Source organism: Armigeres subalbatus, chromosome 3 (genome assembly GCF_024139115.2).
Source record: "Armigeres subalbatus isolate Guangzhou_Male chromosome 3, GZ_Asu_2, whole genome shotgun sequence".
Classification (NCBI taxonomy): domain Eukaryota; kingdom Metazoa; phylum Arthropoda; class Insecta; order Diptera; family Culicidae; genus Armigeres; species Armigeres subalbatus.
Genome location: NC_085141.1, coordinates 365,810,673 through 365,831,925, shown reverse-complemented (window position 1 = coordinate 365,831,925; position 21,253 = coordinate 365,810,673). Strand labels below are relative to the sequence as shown.

The 21,253-nt window shown below is 39.3% G+C and overlaps 1 protein-coding gene across 1 annotated transcript in view; it reads right to left on the bottom strand.

The window, feature by feature from the left end:
• Positions 1-21,253, bottom strand: part of LOC134226335 (uncharacterized) — a 619,477-nt gene that overhangs the window by 354,099 nt on the left and 244,125 nt on the right. The window contains exon 2 of the mRNA XM_062707054.1: positions 373-1,196. Coding sequence (XP_062563038.1) covers positions 373-820 — 448 coding nt within the window. The 5' untranslated portion in view covers positions 821-1,196. The remainder of the gene's footprint in view (positions 1-372; positions 1,197-21,253) is intronic.

The following is a 21,253-nucleotide window of genomic DNA, read 5'->3' as shown; positions in this document are numbered from 1 at the left end:
TTTTTGGAATAAACACCATAGTATTGTCGAAAAATCGTTTCTCTCGGTTATTCGAATTTATATAAACGTTTGATTTGATAGCCCTGACATTCGTATAATTCTTTTAGATATTTTTAAAACCAATATATCGACAATTATTTGTAGAGCTTTATTCGACTAATACACTCCGGACCAGAACGCAAACCATCTACCATCTACCTGTATGGCAGACTATGTGAATGTAAGAAGAATTTGTCTAAGTTGTGGTGTGTAGATAGATATTCTGAAACATGAATCTTCCAATCTTCTTTTCTGCAAATAAGATTTGTATCGCTCTGCTGAATAACCTAAAAAAAATCACAATTCAACAATTCAAAATAACATTTTTCTTACCTTCTAATGTAGAATTCCGTTGCTTTACATTATAACCCATCCTCTTTCCTACAAGCTCGTCTCCTCCAAGGGAGTTTCTACTGCTTCCACCATCCAACTCCATTTTCCGCCTTGCATCCACACTGTCCTTCCCACTTTCACTATCCCCGCTCGTCACTCCCCCCGCATTCGGATCATCCGCACTCAGATACACACCCCCATCCTGTTTCATCATCATATCTCGCAACCGACGATCCAAAACCCCTTCCTCCAGCTCAATCGGCATAACGTCAGCAGCAGCTGCAGCAGCACCAGCGTCCACCGGTTCTGTGAACAATTTTGAGGACGGTGTCTCTGCGGCCGGAGGTGATTGATGCGTGGCAGTGCAACAGTGCATTATCATTAGTGCAACAACTATCATGCAGCAGCAGTAGCAGCAGCATTGATGCATCATCATGGCGAGCAACATCGAACCGGCGTCGAAGGCGTCGCTTATTCCACATGAAGCTCTCGGCCGCGGGTTCCGGTTTCGTCTGCACTCGTCTGCTTGCCGGTGGGGTGGTCCGAAGAGTCGAAATCGAGTTTGTGTTTCGCTGATGATCTTGACGTATGACGGTGATGGTTTCGATGGATTGTTGGTATTTCCGCAGCCGTGGGTTGAACCGGTGAAGTCTGCGGTTTGCCGGAGACTATGCGGGACGTGCCATTTGAGGGTTGAGTTGTTAAATTTAGGATGTTGGGCAATTCTCGGGAAAGCCGGTTAGAGATTATGAACAGTTTGGTGTGCTGGATGGGTGGGATTCAATTACGACCGCTTCTGTGCATTGTGTGGGCCATGGAGGATTCTGAAATGAGTAAAAAGGGTAAAAATTAGAAAATCAAATGATGTATGTAGGTTGCTTTTAAAAATTAAGACCATTAACCGACTTTATTTATCTGACGACCTTCAGTTTATAATGCAAATAATGGTGTTTCTAAATCATAAACCGATGTTGAATAAATGATTCGGATAAAATGGTGCATCCCACCTTTCCAAAAATATCAAAGCTATCAAGAAACATCATTTCCCACATTTCCCAAAACAATTATTGCAATTGACGGAAGTCGCAACGTCAATCACCTTAAAAGCTTCCTACGCGCTTTGTCTCGACCCATCAACATCTTTCCGGAGCCGAGATTCACCACGACGACAAACAACAATGCAAAATATTTTTCTCGCTTGGAAGCACATTAATTCCCGCGACGGACCAATCACTCACAGCATTCAGGAGCCGGCAGACGAGCTATATGTTTCTTCTTGAATCAACTTCGTTTGGGTGACATCGTTCATTAGAAGTTTGGTTCGACATGAAACACGGAGAGCACACAAGGGACTTCCTCCTGATTTTGGTCGACGACAAACAGGCCTGCGCTCATTCAAGCTTGAATAATACATTTTCACGGGATAGCACGTTTTTCGTAACGAACGAAGAAGACAGATTTTGTTCGTTATTCGTTCATATTGTGGATTCCCTAATCGAATAAATCATAAGACCATGGAAACAATTTCCGTCAGTATCATGGTAAATTTATTAAAATAATACATAGTTTGACATATCATTTGTATAAGTATAAATAAACAAAATTAACTCAATCTGACGAGATGGTTCTTCTCTATTTTGATATGTATAAGAGAAAATGTCACTGAGCTTTGTATTTATTTTCATGCTTAAAACAAGTCCATGAAAATCAGCCTAAATTGTAAAATGTTATTGGCCAAGCTTGTAATACAACCTACCCTTTCAAAGCATGAAAAATTAAACTAATAATGTGGAAGAATCCGAAACAAGCTGTTTCTATTGCGAAAGCATTACGATAACGCTTATCTAGATAAAAATTAAGTACACATAATTACAACGGAGCTTGATTATGGCCCGGGATGTAATCATCCGGAAGAGAACATTTGAAAATTTCCTCAGCGGAAACCAAAAATATTAACTGCTGCCCAAATGACGGCGACGGTCTGTATTACACTCGTTGGTGCTGGTCAAATGGTGGGAAAAAGTTTTCATGATTTCCCTCTTCCTAGCATCTACCACCAATCCCCCCCCCCCGCACCCGGTCACCAACCCAACTATTACATTTTATATCAACCCATAAACGCGATCATTTCCCAGTGTGAAACTCAGTTCTTGAAGTTTTCCGTTTATTTTATTGCAACTGCAGTCCCGTTTAGCGAAACTGTTCAACTTGCAGTCGTAATGTGCTGTCGTAGGGCAGTGATGCCAACCGTGAAGGGTTTCCGTGATGAATATTTGGTTAACCGAGGATGGAACAAATAGTACTCTGTGAGAAGGGCAAAACGCATTTTCATGTCTGAGAACCCTTGCACAAATCGTGGATGGAGTTGCAGAAATAAACATATCCACGGTCATTGCAGATTCACCAGCTTCAATTCAACGGATCCGATTTTCTCCACGCAGCTTACCAGGTCCTTACAAGCGTTTTTATTTTATAATTGTTCTATCATCTGCCTAATCGCTGCTGCGCTCGGAATCGAAACAGCTTACACAGATGAAGGAGATAATAAAATAACAAAAAATTTAGAAACTAGCTGACCCAATTTTCTGACATTTTTTTTGCGTACACAACTTACATATCTATATGGAAAACAAGAATGAGTCAAAATTATTAACGGGCTTGGTGGTCATATGGCTACCACTTCTGCCTCATATGCAGGAGGTCGTGGGTTCAATCTCAGCCCCGTTCAATTCTTGCTACTTTGTTTCTTTCCATATATCTCTCGTGTTCTAGCAATCGATAGGACTGAAAATGGGCTTCCATACTGTTTCTACCTAACTTTCAGACATAACTTGAAATTCGAAATGAGCGAAAAAGCACGTTTGGCATCCAATTGGATATAACCACTTTTTCAATTACTATCACATAGGCAATCCGTTAACCATAACAAACCTCTGCCATTGAACCCAACCCCCAGATTCCAATAATATTCCTCTGCGAGTGCAGAGGTGATCATGGCTTGCAGTGGACGCGTGATTGCCTAATCAATTCTTCCCATTCCCATAAAAAAATACTAGAGCCCTCGGACTGCGAACATTGAGTGCACGGAGTAGCGACTACGAAGTGCAGGGTCATCAAGCTCAAGCTCAAAACAAAAATGCTTCAGAATGATTTTTTGTTTACAGTTTTATCATACTATTTTTCCAATTTATTAAGTAAAAAAAAACAAAACTGGCAAAAATCAATTTTTAATTTTTTTTTGAATTTTAAAAACTTAAAAATTTCTTGCAAATTGTACGAAAAACCATCTCATCGAAAAGTTTGAGTTTTGATTTTCAAAGTATTTTCGTTCATTACAACATTTTACCTCGCAAATAGTAGAAGGAATCGAATATGAATTAGCAAAAATAGGGCTGTTTTTTTTTGTAGAGAGATGAAGGCAAATCTGCAAACAGACACTTGAAATTATCAGTCAGGGAGTGGGGTTGACAGAAGGCCTGCCCACTAAACCTACCCAAATAACAGAAGGTTACTTGAGTTACCCTCTCTACTAATACCCTGAACCCTCCCGAGATTACCTTCCAGTATTACTTAAGGGGGATAGGCAGTACCAAATGTACTCCTCCCAAAATGACAAGTTTCGCGGCGCCTCGCTGCGATGTTTTATTTACTTCTCAGCCCTTCGGCTCCCTTTTTTGTGCCAGTAAGCACATAAAAGCCTTGAGCCCTTCAACTTTTCCTCGTGCTAAAATTCAGCACCATCTCCTGTTTGAGCCAGTTAGCTCTCAACGTGGTCGCACTCTACCCAGATAGTCCCCGACGGCGTTCGTGGAAGGCTATTTCGATAACAACACTACTATTACACCAGATCAGTAAGTCCTATGCACTTTCTCACGTCAACGGTTTACCGATCGAGTGCCGAAGTCGGTGCAAAGATTCCGAGTGGAGCATAGCGTCCGGTTCAATGGTGCCTCGACGACCCGAAACCGGTCCTTCAACGCCTCGCGATCTACTCGGCCTAGTCCCCGGCGGTGGATCTGGACTACACCGACGATCTCCTCCAGATCCGTTCTCCCTTGTCTATGAGCCATTCAGCATGATATAGGTCTAATCATAGTCTTTTCACTACATTCTCGTGTCATTCACCACCAATTTTTACGTTGAGCCATTTAGCTCCCAGTTCGGTCGCGAATTACTCAGATCATCCGCGGCGGCGGATCTATCCTACACCGACAGGGGGTTCATCTTCCGTGGAAGGGTGTTGCGTAGCCTGAACTACTCTTAACATCTAATTTGTCTTCTCCAATCTTCAGCCCTTTCTCACTTCAGCGAGTGACCGGTCGAGTGCCGAAGTCTGTCCAGAGATTCCGGGTAGGGCAAAACGTCCGGTTCAATGGCACCCCGACCACTGGCGAAGACAGAGGTGGGGCACCACACGATGCAATCACACCTTTGTTTTCAACGGCTATTCTATTCTTCAGCCTTTATTTTACACGACATTCTGCCAAGTCTTCGAAATTTCTTTCACCTTTTCATCAAGGTTTCAAGAGAATACCTATTCGAGCAAGATGGCTCCTCCGAAAAATTTCGGGCTCTGAAATTGCCATTTTGTCATACAATTGGCTTTCGAACCTTTACATGAAAGAACTGAATGATCCCATAGGGTCCATTAAGGCAGAAAATGGCTGAAAAATATGAACAAAAACATAGGCAGTCCCTTACACAGCCCACATCCTTCAAACCAAACACCGGAGAACAGCGCACCAAAGTTTAGGACTACGCAACTTCCCCAGGAAACCAACCTGCGATGCTAACAGGAATGCGGTTCATGCTCCAGCAAGGGAGCAGCACCACGACCTACCCGGAAGTGTTTTCTTCGCTTTAGGCAGACCCCAGTAACACCCGTGATTGTCTGTGAAAAGTGTCATTCCCTATTTTATTTTTCATTTTATCTTTTATCGTTTATTTCATCTAGTTTTACAATTGGACGAGACCAGTGGCATTCTAGCTAAAATTCCGCTTGAGCTTCTAGCTAAAATTCCGCTTTTTCAAATTATTTCAACAACACTAGCACATCTGCTGGTATAAATTGCGTAATTGAAACTATCAAACGTGAGGTGGTGATGCTGTGTATTTATATCAATATGATTTTGCATATACAGCAGTGACAACTGTTGTTGATTGGCGTAAGTTATGAATGTTACTTTTGTACACTCTAGGTGGAGAGCAGTCATGAAGAAATTTGTAGTAAACCGCTTGAGTTTAGTATGGAGCTGTAATCAGATCTCATTTATTGTTTAAAGTTACAAGATGCAATAAGGGTATATGCCGATGTTGAGCCTAATTAAAAATAAAAAGGAACGCCTTATACAGATTTAAAAAAACCGTCAAGTTTGGAATGAGGCGGTGGTTCTACCTTCCTTTGTCCGAATTATCTCACTCAAGCTGCCATTTGGTCATCGACTCTATTCTCACTGTGTTCCTCACACCTCTAATGTCCCTTTTTTGGTAGCACTCAATATTCTCAGTCAGCATCATGCCGACGAGGATCATCGTGGCGATCACACATACTGCCTCCAATGATATAGTCCTATAGGCGCTAGCGACTCCCATAGCCATGATACACGGTTTTTTTGCTTTGCCGGGATACGCTTCGTTTTGAGCGCATTACCCCAGGCGGGGACAATGTACCTCAGGATTGACGATGATATGCTCACCAAAAGCCGCCTTCTACTACTCCTCGGACCACTAACATTTGGCATAAGTCGGGCTAACGCCATGGTCGCCTTCGTATTATTCGCGCAGGCATAGTCAACGTGGCTATTCAAATTTAATCGATCGTCTATCATCACCCCCAGGTGTTTCAGTGAGCGCCTAATTACGTGCCCTCCGACAGAAATGCTCGCCCTCTGTGCGGCTTTCCAGTTACTCACTCGTTAGATTCCCACTCGTTATCGACAAGACAACGTCATCGGCAAATCTAACGATCACGACTCCTTTGGGTAGCTTCAGTGTTAGTATTCCATTGTACATCGCATTCCAAAGAATGGGTCCGAGTATAGAACCTTGTGGCACTCCTGTCGTGACTCTGATCGACCTTTGCCCGATGTTTGTTCCGTAAGTCAGGATACGATTCTCGAAATAGCACTTCAAAATCCTGCATAAGTACACCGGAACACGCAATAAGACCCGCCTGTTTATGCTACCATTATCAATAGGATATTGGATCCAAAAACAAACCAAAATCCAGCGCGCATTTAGTTTTGAAATCATATAAAAAATATATATTAAACCAAACTCACCAATTCACTTCACTCTTCACTCAGTTATTCTGAGCAATTAGTTAATTATCCATGTATTTCTGATATTGTCACATAGCCACACATATTTCACCAAAGGCATCCCCGTATACAAACTACACAAACGATTTCGCTAGGCTAGGCACGTCCCTATTTTTCATCAGTAAAATCTCGCTTAACTTTTCAAACGGACCTAAGTAACATTTTTTTCATTAATTAATTTGAATACTGCAATCAATAGCTTTCATGCTGTTCTGTTGATTGCGCTATTCAAATTAATTCATGAAAAAAATGTTACTTAGGTCCTTTTGAAAAGTTAAGCGAGAAATGTTCAGTTCACTGAACTGAACCTGAATTGAACCTGAGTTGCGTGCTCTTGCCTACGCAATACAGTCGGGTCTGAGCTTGACGACAGACTGGCAAATAGCCCACAAAACCTCACTTGATCAGTACAATTGCTGATGGAGAATGTGTGTAGCCGCCAGACATTCTAAATATTCACGCTCCTCTAATGTGAACGTATACTATACACATGTGGAAAGGTTAGATTTGACTATGCTTCTAATTTGGGAGTCTCGGGCTCATTCAGTAACTGCTAAGTTGTGAAAAGGCCGACGGAGGTCCTTCGTAGCTTATTTGGTCAATTCACCAGTCTAGCGTACTGAGGATCGTGGGTTCGAGTCCTATCGAAGGGAAAGTGGGTACCTCCAATACATTTTTAAAATCAAAATCTTCCTCATAAGGGAACGTCCACAAATTACATAACGCGGTGAGGGGGCCCGTTTTGAGTGAAATGTGACGATCCATACAAAATTTTCAGAAGCTTCATACAAAAAGTGTGACATAGGGGGGGGGGGGGGGGGGAAAAGTCCAATTTTTGCGTTACGTAATTAATGGATCTTCCCTAATGGACATATTCACATCTGAGTTTTCAGATCATTGTAAAGTAAAATGTTGTTTTTCATAACATGAAACCGGAATATTTGTTGAAATATGGTATACACAATTCAAAGCTCAGGACCATTAACCGTTTATGTTCTATTCTTTCCAATTTCCAAACACCGAATGTGAATAGAGGCATTAGTTGCGCCAGAAAGCTATAATCAAACTGTTAAACTGGACCGTAGACTGTTGGATTTTTTTTCCTTTTCTGCAAATAGATGATGTATGGATTTATTTCTTTTATTGATTGCTATATGCTGTTAATTTTATAAATAAACAAAAACATAACGGAATAATAAGTAATAAACATATGAATATAATAATGATATAATAATTTTCCCCTCCCCTCCTCGGATATGTTATCTTGATGCGATGAGTGGGCTTACGCCATTATCACTGACATGGCAACCAAAGGCATATCCTGTCGTGGTAGTATTACATTTTGATTATTTTTGCTTGGTGCCGCGTCACATATCTGGCATCGACATACTGATTTAAAGTATGAGCATGTGATTTAACTGACATCGTATATTGGAGCCTTGAATGGTAGTGCAGTCAGGCACAGGCCTTTTTCATCAGTGATAATGATGTGAGTTTTCTTCTTTTCAGCAAAACTTTTTTGATGCGTTCCCTGTGACGATGAGCCAGAGCAGCACCTAAAAATTAGCTAGATAGGTTGATTAAAAATGTATTCACTGGATTCACTGAGCAGAAGTTTAATCAAAACTAAGAACGTGGTGTTATGTTCCAATTAAAAGAAACATAACAAAAGATACATAGGCGTAGCCAAGATTTCGAGAGGGGGGGGGGGGGTCAACTTTTTTAGGTGTTCTAAATTGTTATTTTAGCAGTAGTTTTATAAAAACAAATGAATATTAGTGCTCGGCACTATTTCCTTCTAAATTCCAAAAACTTTGAAACCAAGTCCACAACCAACAGTTAAAAAATCCTGCATTCTGCATTCCTGCAATTTTTGAAAACTAGAACCATACATCTGAATTTCTAAACAAATCCTCTCTGAAATAATAATAAATTATTATAATAACCTATTATAAAATAGGCAGAAAAAACAATATACAAGCTTTCTCCAAGAATTCCTTCGATAATCGCTCCAGACACTCTATCGGGTATCTTATTAGGGATTCTTTAGGAATGCCTCCAGTAACTTTTTCGGCAATGTCTTCAGGAATTCCACCACAAATTTCCCCAGTAATTGATCCGAAAAGTCAATCTTTATTTACTCCGAGAAATCCACCACGAACTCCTTCATAAGTTCTTCAGGAATGTCTTCAGATAATTCTTTCCTGCTGTTTCTCATAAAAATTTCTGAAAAACTGCACCGTGGAGTTCCTAAGAATATTTAGAATTGCCAGTAAACATTCCTGAGAGTTTCTTCGAAATCTTCGAATTTCTTGTGTAAATTCCATAAAATTTTCCGTGAATGTTTCGAATAATTTCTTGTGAAAATTTCAAAGAATTTCTCCAGGAATTCCACCAATTCCATCCAATTTTCACATAAGTTATACCGGAAATGAAATTATCAATAGAATTTTCGTAGAAATGTCTAGAATCATTCCCTAAGAGATCCTGAAAAAAATCTTGTGGAAACTTCAAGATTTCCACCGGGAGATCCTCCTGGAGTTTCTCCGAAAATTTCTCCGAGAATTCTCCCAGGAGTTCCACCTGGAGTTCTTCCAGGAATTCCTCCAGGATTTCCTTCGAGAATTATTCCGGTAGTTCTATCGGCAGTTCATACGGGGGTTCCTATGAAAATTTTCCCGGGAATTTCTCCAGAATTTCCTCCGGGAATTCATTAAGGCTTTTTTTTCTGGAATTCATTTCTTCAGGAATTTATATAGAAATTCCTCCAGAAGCTCGTCCCAACATTTTTTCTGAGATCTTCACAGGTAATTCTCCGGGAAGACCTCTGATAATGATGATAATTTAGCTACATACCCCTACAAAGGTTTCAGCTTCCCGGAGACGAGCCAGCCTCGGGCTGAAAGTCTCCTTAATAAAGACACAAAAAAAAAAGAAAAAAGGTTTCAGCTAGACGAGATTTATCTATAAGATGAATTCTTCAAGATTTTTTTTCGATAATTCTTCTGGTTGTTCTACTGGCAGTTTCTCCGGGGGTTCATCTGAAAATTCTCCCTGGAGCTTCTTCACAAATTCCTGCGGGTTACTTCAAGGATTTCTCCGGGAGTTCCTCCGGGAATTCCACCGGCATTTCCTCAGGGTGTTCCTCTGCAAATTCATCCGAGAGTTCCATCAGTAGCTCTTCCAGGAAATCATTCACGCTTTTCTCAGGAAATCATTAAAGCTTTCTTCAGAAATTTAGCTGGAAATACCTCGCGAAGTTCTTCCGATAGTTTCCCTGCGAGTTCCTCCGGGAGGTCCTCTAGGAATTCTTCTAAGAGTTCCTCCTGAAAATCCTACGGGAGTTCTTACAGGAGTTTCTCAGACAGTTCCTTCGGCAATTCTTACGGGAGATCCACCGGCAGTATCTACTAGAATTCTTCCAGGAGTTTCATTTCCTCTGAAAAGGAACTCTCGGAGGAACTTCCGGAGGAATTTCTTGGGGAAATTTCATTTTCAGAAGAATTCTCGGAGGAACTGTTGGGTGAACTTCTGAAGGAATTTCTCGAAGAACTGAAGGAAGAATTTCGAAAACTCGAAAACTCCGGGATGAACTCCTGGAAGAATTCTTAAAGAACCTACCAGTGCAATTCCCGTGGATTTCCCGGAGGAACTCCCAGAGAAATTCTCAGAGGAACTTCTAGAGGAATTTGTAGATAAATTCCTAAAAAAATACAGGAACACCGTCTTCGACCAAGGGTCGTACAGACTGAATACTTAACACTTAGTATGAGACAACGGACTAGGACACATGACATCCAGTGGACCAGTGGAGAATTTTTCGATCACAAATAGTTTTCTCCTTGCCGGGGCGGGTATCGAACCCACACTCCGTTGCACATGCGTTTAGACGATTGACGTCGCTAACCGCACGGCCACGAAACCCACTAGGAAGCCTAAATGAATTCCTGAAAGAATGAATTTTCAGGAGAACGGAATATCAGGAGTTGAATTTCTGGAGGAGCTTCCGAAATCTCATTTCCCGTGAAATTTCTGCCGAATGTTCTCCTGGAATTCCCTGTGAAGTACTTGGAAGGATTTCCGGAGGAACTCTGGAAAAACTCTTGGAGGAGCTCCCGGAGGAACTCCCACATGGAAGTCCTGAAATAATTAATGCAGAAGTTCCTGAAAAAAAATCCGGAGAAAAATCTGAAGGAATTCCAGGAAAAATACCAGGAGGAATTAAAGGAGAAATTCTCAGATGGAATCTTGAAAGTATTCCCAGATAAATTTCTGATGAAATTACCGGATGAATTCCTAGGGGTTTGGTCTGAAGAAATTCCTGGAAGAACTCTTGGAAAATATCTGGGAGTAAATTCCGAGTGTAGTCTGGAAAGAATTCCAGGACAATTTCGTGGAAAAATTCCCGGAGAAATTCCTGAAGGAATTCTTGGAGAACTACCTGAAGGAAATCCTGGAAAAATACCTGGAAGAATTTCCGGGGAAATACTTGGATGAATTCTTGGAGAATTTTTATTTTATTTATTACCAGACTAAGGGCTGAATGGCCTGTACATGTACATAAAAGTCTTCTTCATTCAGCGCCTTCTTGTTCCCATCGGGTCGTTGTCGAGAACCATTTTCACCGGATTATTGTCCGACATTCTGGCTACGTGCCCGGCCCACCGCAGTCTTCCGATTTTCGCGGTGTGAACGATGGATGGTTCTCCCAACAGCTGATGCAACTCGTGGTTCATTCGCCTCCTCCACGTACCGTCCGCCATCTGCAACCCACTCCCAGTGCGCGTTGGTCCTCCACGAGCATCGTCCAGGTCTCGTGTCCGTAGAGAACTACGCAGTCTTGCAGTCTGATATAGGCTTCCTCCATCCTCTCATAGTTACGTGCCATTATATCAATGTCATCGGCGAAACCAAATAACTAGACGGACTTCGCACCACTCATGTCAATCGAATTCTTGGAGAAATTTCTAAAGAAATTTCTAGAGGAATTCTTGAAAGGTATTCTGAAGTAATTGCGAAAAGCATTCCAGAATGAAATCCTAGAGGATTATTGAATTTATGGAGGTTTTCCCGGAAAAAATCCTGGAAGTTGTCGAAAAATTGAAGGAAGAGTTCGTGATAGAATTCCCGGAGAAGTTCCTAGAAGAATTTCCGAAGGAGTTTCTTATAATTCACAAGTAAAATTATAGAGCGAAATCGGAGGATTTCCGTCATAAATTTCTGAAGAAACTTCTGGATGTATTATGGGAGGAACTCTCGAATGCATTCCTGAAGGAAATGCCGGAGATATTTCTGGAAGAATAGCCGAAGAAATGTCTAGAAGTAAAACTTGGAGAGAAGAAAAGAAATTTTCTTGGAATTTCCCCAAGAATCTCCTAAAAAAATATTGAGAGGTTTCTAAACAAGTTTTAGGTGAAATTACAATTACAGGAGAAGGATAACTGTGGAAGTGCTTAATGAACACTAAGCTGCGAGGCGGCTCTGTCCCAGTGTTGGGATGTAATGCCAATAAGAAGAAGAAGAAGAAGAAGAAGAAGAAGAACAGTGTCTTAAGGTGATTATGCAACAAAGCCGCAAATCGGCCATCTTGGAAACCACGTGGATTTTAAAGTAATTTTGGAACGTACACGTACCCCCATATATTTTGTTGATGGTTGGCGCTTCAATCGTTCGTGTGTGATTTTGTTGGTCGAAAAAAAAAATGATTGTTCGTGTCGCTATTGGTAAAACTTGATGGATGTTTGAATATACGAAAGGTGGAGTCAATGTTAGTCAAACTGCTTGACCGTGTGTACGTTACTTTCACAATGCTCACTCCGCCACCGACAACTCAAACCAAAATCAAACCGTTTAAATTTTTTCCAACCAAGCCCCCAACTGTCAAATGGTTGTTCGAACAACTTCACACGCGTTCAAACATAGCAGCAACAAAAGCGTTTTATTGGGGGCGGAGTCAATGTACGTCAAACTGCTTGACTGGTGTGTACGCTTCATAACGAGCATTTAAAGTGAAACAATGGTAGACCATTTGCTTACTACTGACTTTAATTTCAGCGGTACGTAAGCTATTTCGTTAGATTTGGGCTTTTGAAAACGGGAGTAGAAAAACGTTTGGTGAATTTAAAATTCACCACGGGATTAATTGTATAATCACCTTAATGAACGACATGATTCTTGTACGGCTGGAGAACTGTTTCAAAATTTATTAACTTATCATTTTCATGAACCGGGGATTGAATATTTTCGTATATTTGATAAAAAAAATACTTCCGATTCAGTTTGTACGATGAAACATTGGGCAACATGTTCCATGTTAGTCGAAAAAACTGACGCAAAACGCAATTTCTTCTATTGTTAAGGGTATGCGATAAGACATTTTTTCCTAACGAAACGAAACGAAACGAAATTTAAAATGTTTGTGTTGATTCGAAAAGAGACGAAACGAAATATTTATTTACTTTCGAGACTTCGAAGCGATACGAAATCAACGTCCATTTAATTCGAAATTTTTCGAAACGAAACGAAATATTGATTTTTTTCAGCGGAATTTTTATTACATTATGTACATTATGTACGCAATTCTGAATTCATTTTCTAAAGGTCAAATAACTGCTTTTCGACCAATAGAATTATAGTCACAGAAGAAGAAGTCTGTGATAAATCACCGTTTTCCCGTTTACCATTGACGATAAGGCAATACCCCAGCATATGTGCCACTTTCAAAGGAATTCATCGTGGAGTGGGTTCTCCCGAATTTGATCAATTTTATATCAGTTCACTTTTATATCAGTAAGTATGTATATAAAAAATTAGGAATTATGGGATTCATTTTGTATTCTAATTCAAATTCTATTTAAAACCTTATTTTATTTAAGACCAATGTGATTATGCTGAAGCATACTTCATATTCATTTATCGGCGTGGTTTTATGGCATTGAGCTAAATCAAAACCAGAATATACGAAGAAATTATATGCAGATAGAGAAATGTTATTAACATACATTTGCTCACTAGACGAAGGTGCAGAGGCCTTTCCAAAATGCACAAAAATATGTCTTTCAGATTGTGTTTCAGAAATGCGATCGCAAAGTTTGTACGACTGCAGTTTGCCAGGTATGAAAAAATATTTTTTCCTTTGTAAAAGCATGTAAAAAAAGATTATAATTTCCATCAAAATTCAACCTTTTTCAAGGATGCTCGGAGACCGGAGACTTATGGACAACCAACTCGACGAACCACCATACCTTTCTAGGCTTTGGGACAGTTCGTCGAATGACATTTCGTCGAATGACGTTTAGTCGAATGACATTTAGTCGAAAATACATTTGGTCGAAGGGACATTTAGTCGAATGGACATTTAGTCGAATGGACATTTAGTCGAAAGGAGATTTAGTCGAGTGTTTAGCCGGTAAAAGATAATTAGTTATATAGATAATTCGTCAATAGTTTTTTGGTTAAATTTGAATAAATAATCCACAAGATACATTGATAAACTGATTAGAGGAATTTAGTGGATGTGAGGAAGTTCAATCAGCAGCGGAAGAAACGAATACGGATGCCAATGAGGATTTCTCACCTGAGCTAACAGAAACTTCAGGAGACCCTGGTGGATTATAGAAAAATTTAAAACCTACAGAAATAGCAAAATATTAATAATTTAATTCCGACCAAATAGTCATATGACCTAATCTATTCGACATCATGTCTAACGACGAAACATCATTCGACTGAATTTTTTTGACCAGGTGGGATAGATTTATCGTAGTCGGTTAGAGGGGTTCGCCAAAGTCGATTTCCAGTCGGGAATATTCTCGGAATATTCACCGTTTTCGTATTATTTATTATTTTTATGAACCCATCAATCTTTGGACAATATTGGAGCAATAATTACGTGACTTTTATAAAAACCACAATAAATCATTCATTTTTTAACTGTTATTGACTAAAGTTCTTTTTTTTAATAGCCATTCGACGGAATGTCATTAGACTAAATGTACCAAGATTTTAACTCGAAAATCTGTTTGGAACAAACGTTATTCGACCAAATGTACGAAGATTCTTAATTCTAAAATCTGATTTCGACTAAATGTCCATTCGTCCAAATGTCCATTCGACGTAGTGTCCTGTCGACCAAAATGTCCTGCATCTCTAGTGGATTAAAATATCATTTTCGACTGAATGTCCCTTCGACCAAACGTCCATTCGACGTAATGTCCTTTCGACCAAATGTCATTCGACCAAATGCCATTCGACGAAATGTCTTTCGACGAAATGGTATAGATTCCCTTTCTATTGTATTAGGTTAGTTGTGGAAAAATGCTGAACTACAAATATTTCACTGTTCAAAGGGGCGAGAACAAAAACACGAAGAAACAAAAAATTACGTATTTTTAAATATTTTAAAACAAATATGGAATTTTGAAATTTTATTTTATGTAGGTACTCGACATCAACACATACATTAAGGATTTTATCACTGACCAATATCAAAAACTTTTCCAATTCTGAACAGTTGAATTTTCCCGTCATTTTTTTTTATTCGCTCAATCGGTTCTTTATTTTATTTGAGGTCAACTTCCCCAATGAACCTATATTTTTGACGCCTTTAAGTATTTTTTAAATTTAAAACAGAAATAAAAAAGTGCTGTTTTTAAAGATTAGCCTAACATTTGCTCGATTTTGAACAAAAATCGAGTGTATTTTTCAAGGCGGTTCGCACCTGCAGCACTTTTTTAGCATGTAATTTAATTTTTTTAAATAGTTAAAGGCTTAAAAATATGACTTCTTTGGGAAAATTAGGCTTATTTTTTAATCAGAATTAAAAAGCCAAAGAATCGATTGAGACATTAAAACGAAAGCAATTTTTGACGGGAATCGTCAATTGAAAATATAAAAAAATAGTCAGAGTACCCTGTCTGGGTATTGGAGAGATAAGAAAAAAAAAATTAAAAGACAAATGCGAACAGAGTGGAATTATTAATTTCTCATGCTAAAACCCTTTTTCATGAATATAAGTCAGGAAAAATCTGCGGATAAGAATAACAAGAATCTAAACAAGCAAAGAATATGAACAAAATATAATTTTAATTATTTCCATCAATATGGTTGGCGCATACGAATAAATGCCAAATCCAATCAATTAACAGTCCTTTTTGATCGAAATTGATTCAAATGATACTACATGTTGCCTTACACCTTACACCTTACACAAATCTTTTCCGTTTATTTTGTTCTCATGTGCTTCCAAAAAGGCGCAATTTCGTCGTGGAAAGTAAAATAAATCCTGGTGAAATTTGCAGACAAGCTCCTGATTTGTAAACTAGCCTGATCTGTAAAGTACGTGAGAACTGAAATCCAATCAAATTTTCCCTCGTTGAAACTACCTTAGGTTCGATTTTGTTCAGTTGATTTATAATTCATAATTGATTACAGTCCGACTGGGGTGTTTATTGATATATTTTGGCTTTTTCAGTCTAATATATTCAAACGGGTTTATATTCGCATTGCCCGACGTTTCGCCCCGTTTATTCGGGGAAAAGCTGTCTGCCGTTCTTCATACACTTAGCAACTATAAACATATATGCTAGGATAAGAGCTTCTGGTATTTGAACACATAATTTGATTGTCATTGACATTTTTTTAACATTAAATGGGACACTGTTTAACAGACTGAAAAAGCCAAAATATATCAATAATTTATAATTATTTTTAATAATTATTTTTAATTAGACAATAATAATCGTCGTTTTTTTCATAGTGGATGATTTCGATATATTCAGAATTATTCAGATAGGTTTCAAAACCTTGATTCATGTCTCGAATCAAACGACTGGAAAATATATGGTAAAACAGATTTAAAAAAGAAGAATTGCCTACTTCGAAAGAAAAAAAATGAAAATGAACCTAATCTGGAAATTAGAATGTTTGTCCCGCTGATGAATTTGCCAAATTTTAATGCCTTCTGAATTAGCAGAAGAAAAACATTGAAATGAAACTTTTTTAAAAAATCTCTTTTTGTCACCTGTTGTCATTAACTTACCTATCTGTCTTTAGATTCCTGTCTGAAATATTGAATTTGTTTGAATAATGTTTTAGAGCTCTTTGGAAAAATCAATGAAGAAACGGGACAATTGAGGTTTTTATAGATTACGATAAAAAGGTCTAAAAAACGGGACGGGTGAAGAAGTTGGCCTTTAATAAAAAAAAATACTTTACAAGGGCCTCAGGAATCCGCGCCATGACCTCTTTGACAAAGTTGTACTGATCTGATTCATATTTACAGTCTGAGCCTGACATCTCAAATATTAGGTCGGACCACTTTAGGAAAAAAATGAGATGGAATAGTTAAAGATATTTTTCGTTTTCTGGTGGACATTTCTAATGAAATACTGAAGACGTTTTAAAGAAGAAAACTAAATACATATTTGTCGATTCAGAATGGGATTAATTAGCAGGCGTTAACAGAAACATTTGTATAACATTAAGCTTTGAAAACAGCTTTATGATTTTGTTTAGCGGCGCAGCCAAAATTTTTGATAATACTCTACCGTACGAGACAGTTTAAGTCTAAATTTGTTTCGAAATTCCGCGGTATTCCGTTAGGTTTCGTTTAAAGCTAGTTTTTTCTAGCGATTTTTTGTAACTTTACGAAACGAAACGAAATCAATAAATCAAATATCGCCATGCTCATATTCCTCGGAATTTCGTTTCGGACCACCTGAAAAGAAATTTTTCAAAATACCGCATATGCTTATCTATTGTTTATGTTTTCTATGAGAGTATGAAAGACCTAAATGTAAATATCGCGTGACTTTTCCCAATGAAAATAAAAATCTCTGTACTGACTGTAATGTCTTCACAGCAGCAATCAGACCATACCCGTGTCATTGAGCGAAAGTATATAAATAAACACATTAAATCACCAACTAAAACGAAAGATTTGCTCATGGGCATATGGATCCACATTGATCCAGCCGACGGATTTGTTTAACATTAATAGAGAAGTTCTCTCGCTGGCCAGAGGTTAATTTCCATCGAGAATGAAGCAACAGCTTAAGTGAACGGATGAATCGAGAGAAGGATCGACAGTTCAAAGCCGCATTCATGTGCCACTACAATAACAAGTGGACAGAATCATTGCCGATTGTTCTCCTTGGATTGAGATCATCTCTACGAGAAGAGCGGCAAGCTTCATTAACGGAAGCTACATGTATGGAACGAGGCTTCATTTACTGGGGAATTATTCTTCGCCAAGGTTTCCTAACACCCGTCTTGGTTATGGCCGATGGAACATCAAGTCGATCATGGCGAAATTTCGGCTGACTCTCATTAGTAATCACTTGAAACACCATTCGTACATTACATCAAATAATGGTCGCCATCTGCTCACACGTCAGATAATTAGGATTTTCCGCTTTCAGTTACATGAAAATCCTGATTATAAGCAAGCTTCTATCAGAGTTAATATAATTCAACCACCATTAACACCACCATATGAAGAGCCCTACAAAGTATTACGACGCGAAGAAGTGTTTATCGTCGAGATCAAAGGAAAGAAGTGTTATTTCCGTCGTCCTTCCTCGTCAAAGTACCACACATACTCCCAGCCGTTATCTTGAAAGTTTAGAAAGGTTAGGTTAGGCTAAAAATATCCAGCCTGAAACGCTGAAGCCTCGCAAAAAGTTTGGCATAAGCAGTCGAACTTCTCGTGAACATTTTGGAAATTTCACGCAAAACATCAGGGAATCCATCGTGAAAATTGAGAAAACTTCCCGTTCTCCACCGGAAATTCTTCCAAATGTTCATAGTATACTTTCTTAAATTATCACGGTAATTTTTTTCGGAGTTTCAATTCAAAATTCTACAGGATTAAATTTCTGAGGGAAGTTCTTCTGAAATCATTTCCGAGGAAAAATCGGCACAATTAGTGTAAGTTGCACGAAATTCGTCAATTCCATGTTCTAACGAACTGCCATGGGAAATTTCTCTGATTTATCGAACACATTTTATCTCGCTTTGTGCAAAAGTTGGAAAATAAAAAAAGTCCTGGCATCCCTTAGCGTCCTAGCAGCCGTTGCTGCGGGGGGACCGCTTCAAAATTCTGTAGGTACACGAGCACACTTCCGCAGCAATGGGACCAGCAGCAGCAGCAGAAGAATTTGACATTTTTAACAAGCCGGGCCACTGCAACTTGGGACAGAAGAAGAACCACTTCCGGAATCGATACGTCTCAAAAGTTGCCCTACAACCATCGCCTCCTCGGTGGAATCGGATATCCCATTCGCATATACGTGTGTAGATATTTAGGAACATTGATGTGTATGCAGGAGGAAAACTGCATTCGTTCGCGCCAGATTGTACATTGCAATCACGTTTGGCCATATGACGAAAATTTCGCTTCCAACAGAACCTGGGGTCGTTTGGTTGGCTGGCTGAAGTCGTTGTCGTAGTCCCTGCAATCGTCGTCGTCGAACGTGACCCAAACGGAAGCACGGACTAATGCAGTGTTGCTGCCACCACCACACCGGGTGGTTCTGTTTCTGTTCAGCTGCAATTGGGTTGTTTCAGTTGAAAAATTGAACAAATTTGTGCCGAGCTTGTGGTTTTGCCGTTCGAGGGGAAAAGCAGCTTTTGAATTAGTTGTTCAGCAGTCTGCTGGCTCGAGTTCCATCGGGTTCGTGAACGGGAAGATATGTTTCGTGCCACTCAATAGCACTGATTGAAGCTCGTAAATTTTGTGGTTAGTGGGAAATTTGATTTGTTCGGAATATTATTACCATGGCTGCTCGTATCGGGAAAGGAGATTTAATATAGTTAATCGCTGTAGTTTGTCTAATTCCTATGTTATTCACAGTTGCTACTATCAATCATATGCGTAAATACCCATATAAATAATAATACTCAGAAATAAGGATTGTGGACGATTGTTTTATAATATTCTATCAGTAAGCAAGCAAACCGGTACGATTAAGGTTTAACCGGTTGAAGTCGATTATATTCATCCGAATTTCCAGAGGAAATTCATCGGAATGTCCAGAGATAATTCATCCGAATTTCCAGAGGAAATTCATCCGAATTTCCAGAGGAAATTCATCCGAATTTCCAGAGGAAATTCATCCGAATTGCCAGAGGAAATTCATCCGAATTGCCAGAGGAAATTCATCCGAATTGCCAGAGGAAATTCATCCGAATTTCCAGAGGAAATTCATCCGAATTTCCAGAGGAAATTCATCCGAATTTCCAGAGGAAATTCATCCGAATTTCCAGAGGAAATTCATCCGACTTTCCAGAGGAAATTCATCCGAATTTCCAGAGGAAATTCATCCGAATTTCCAGAGGAAATTCATCCGAATTTCCAGAGGAAATTCATCCGAATTTCCAGAGGAAATTCATCCGAATTTCCGAAGGAAATTCATCCGAATTGCCAGAGAAAATTCATCCGAATTGCCAGAGAAAATTCATCCGAATTTCCAGAGGAAATTCATCCAAATTTCCAGAGGAAATTCATCCGAATTTCCAGAGGAAATTCATCCGAATTTCCAGAGAAAATTCATCCGAATTTCCAGAGGAAATTCATCCGAATTTCCAGAGGAAATTCATCCGAATTTCCAGAGAAAATTCATCCGAATTTACAGAGGAAATTCATCCGATTTCCAGAGGAAATTCATCCGATTTCCAGAGGAAATTCATCCGATTTCCAGAGGAAATTCATCCGATTTCCAGAGGAAATTCATCCGACTTCCAGAGGAAATTCATCCGATTTCCAGAGGAAATTCATCCGACTTCCAGAGGAAATTCATCCGATTTCCAGAGGAAATTCATCCGATTTCCAGAGGAAATTCATCCGATTTCCAGAGGAAATTCATCCGATTTCCAGAGGAAATTCATCCGATTTCCAGAGGAAATTCATCCGATTTCCAGAGGAAATTCATCCGATTTCCAGAGGAAATTCATCCGATTTCCAGAGGAAATTCATCCGATTTCCAGAGGAAATTCATCCGAATTTCCAGAGGAAATTCATCCGATTTCCAGAGGAAATTCATCCGATTTCCAGAGGAAATTCATCCGATTTCCAGAGGAAATTCATCCGACTTCCAGAGGAAATTCATCCGACTTCCAGAGGAAATTCATCCGATTTCCAGAGGAAATTCATCCGATTTCCAGAGGAAATTCATCCGACTTCCAGAGGAAATTCATCCGATTTCCAGAGGAAATTCATCCGATTTCCAGAGGAAATTCATCCGATTTCCAGAGGAAATTCATCCGATTTCCAGAGGAAATTCATCCGATTTCCAGAGGAAATTCATCCGATTTCCAGAGGAAATTCATCCGATTTCCAGAGGAAATTCATCCGATTTCCAGAGGAAATTCATCCGATTTCCAGAGGAAATTCATCCGATTTCCAGAGGAAATTCATCCGATTCATTTCCAGAGGAAATTCATCCGATTCATTTCCAGAGGAAATTCATCCGATTCATTTCCAGAGGAAATTCATCCGATTCATTTCCAGAGGAAATTCATCCGATTCATTTCCAGAGGAAATTCATCCGATTTCCGGAGGA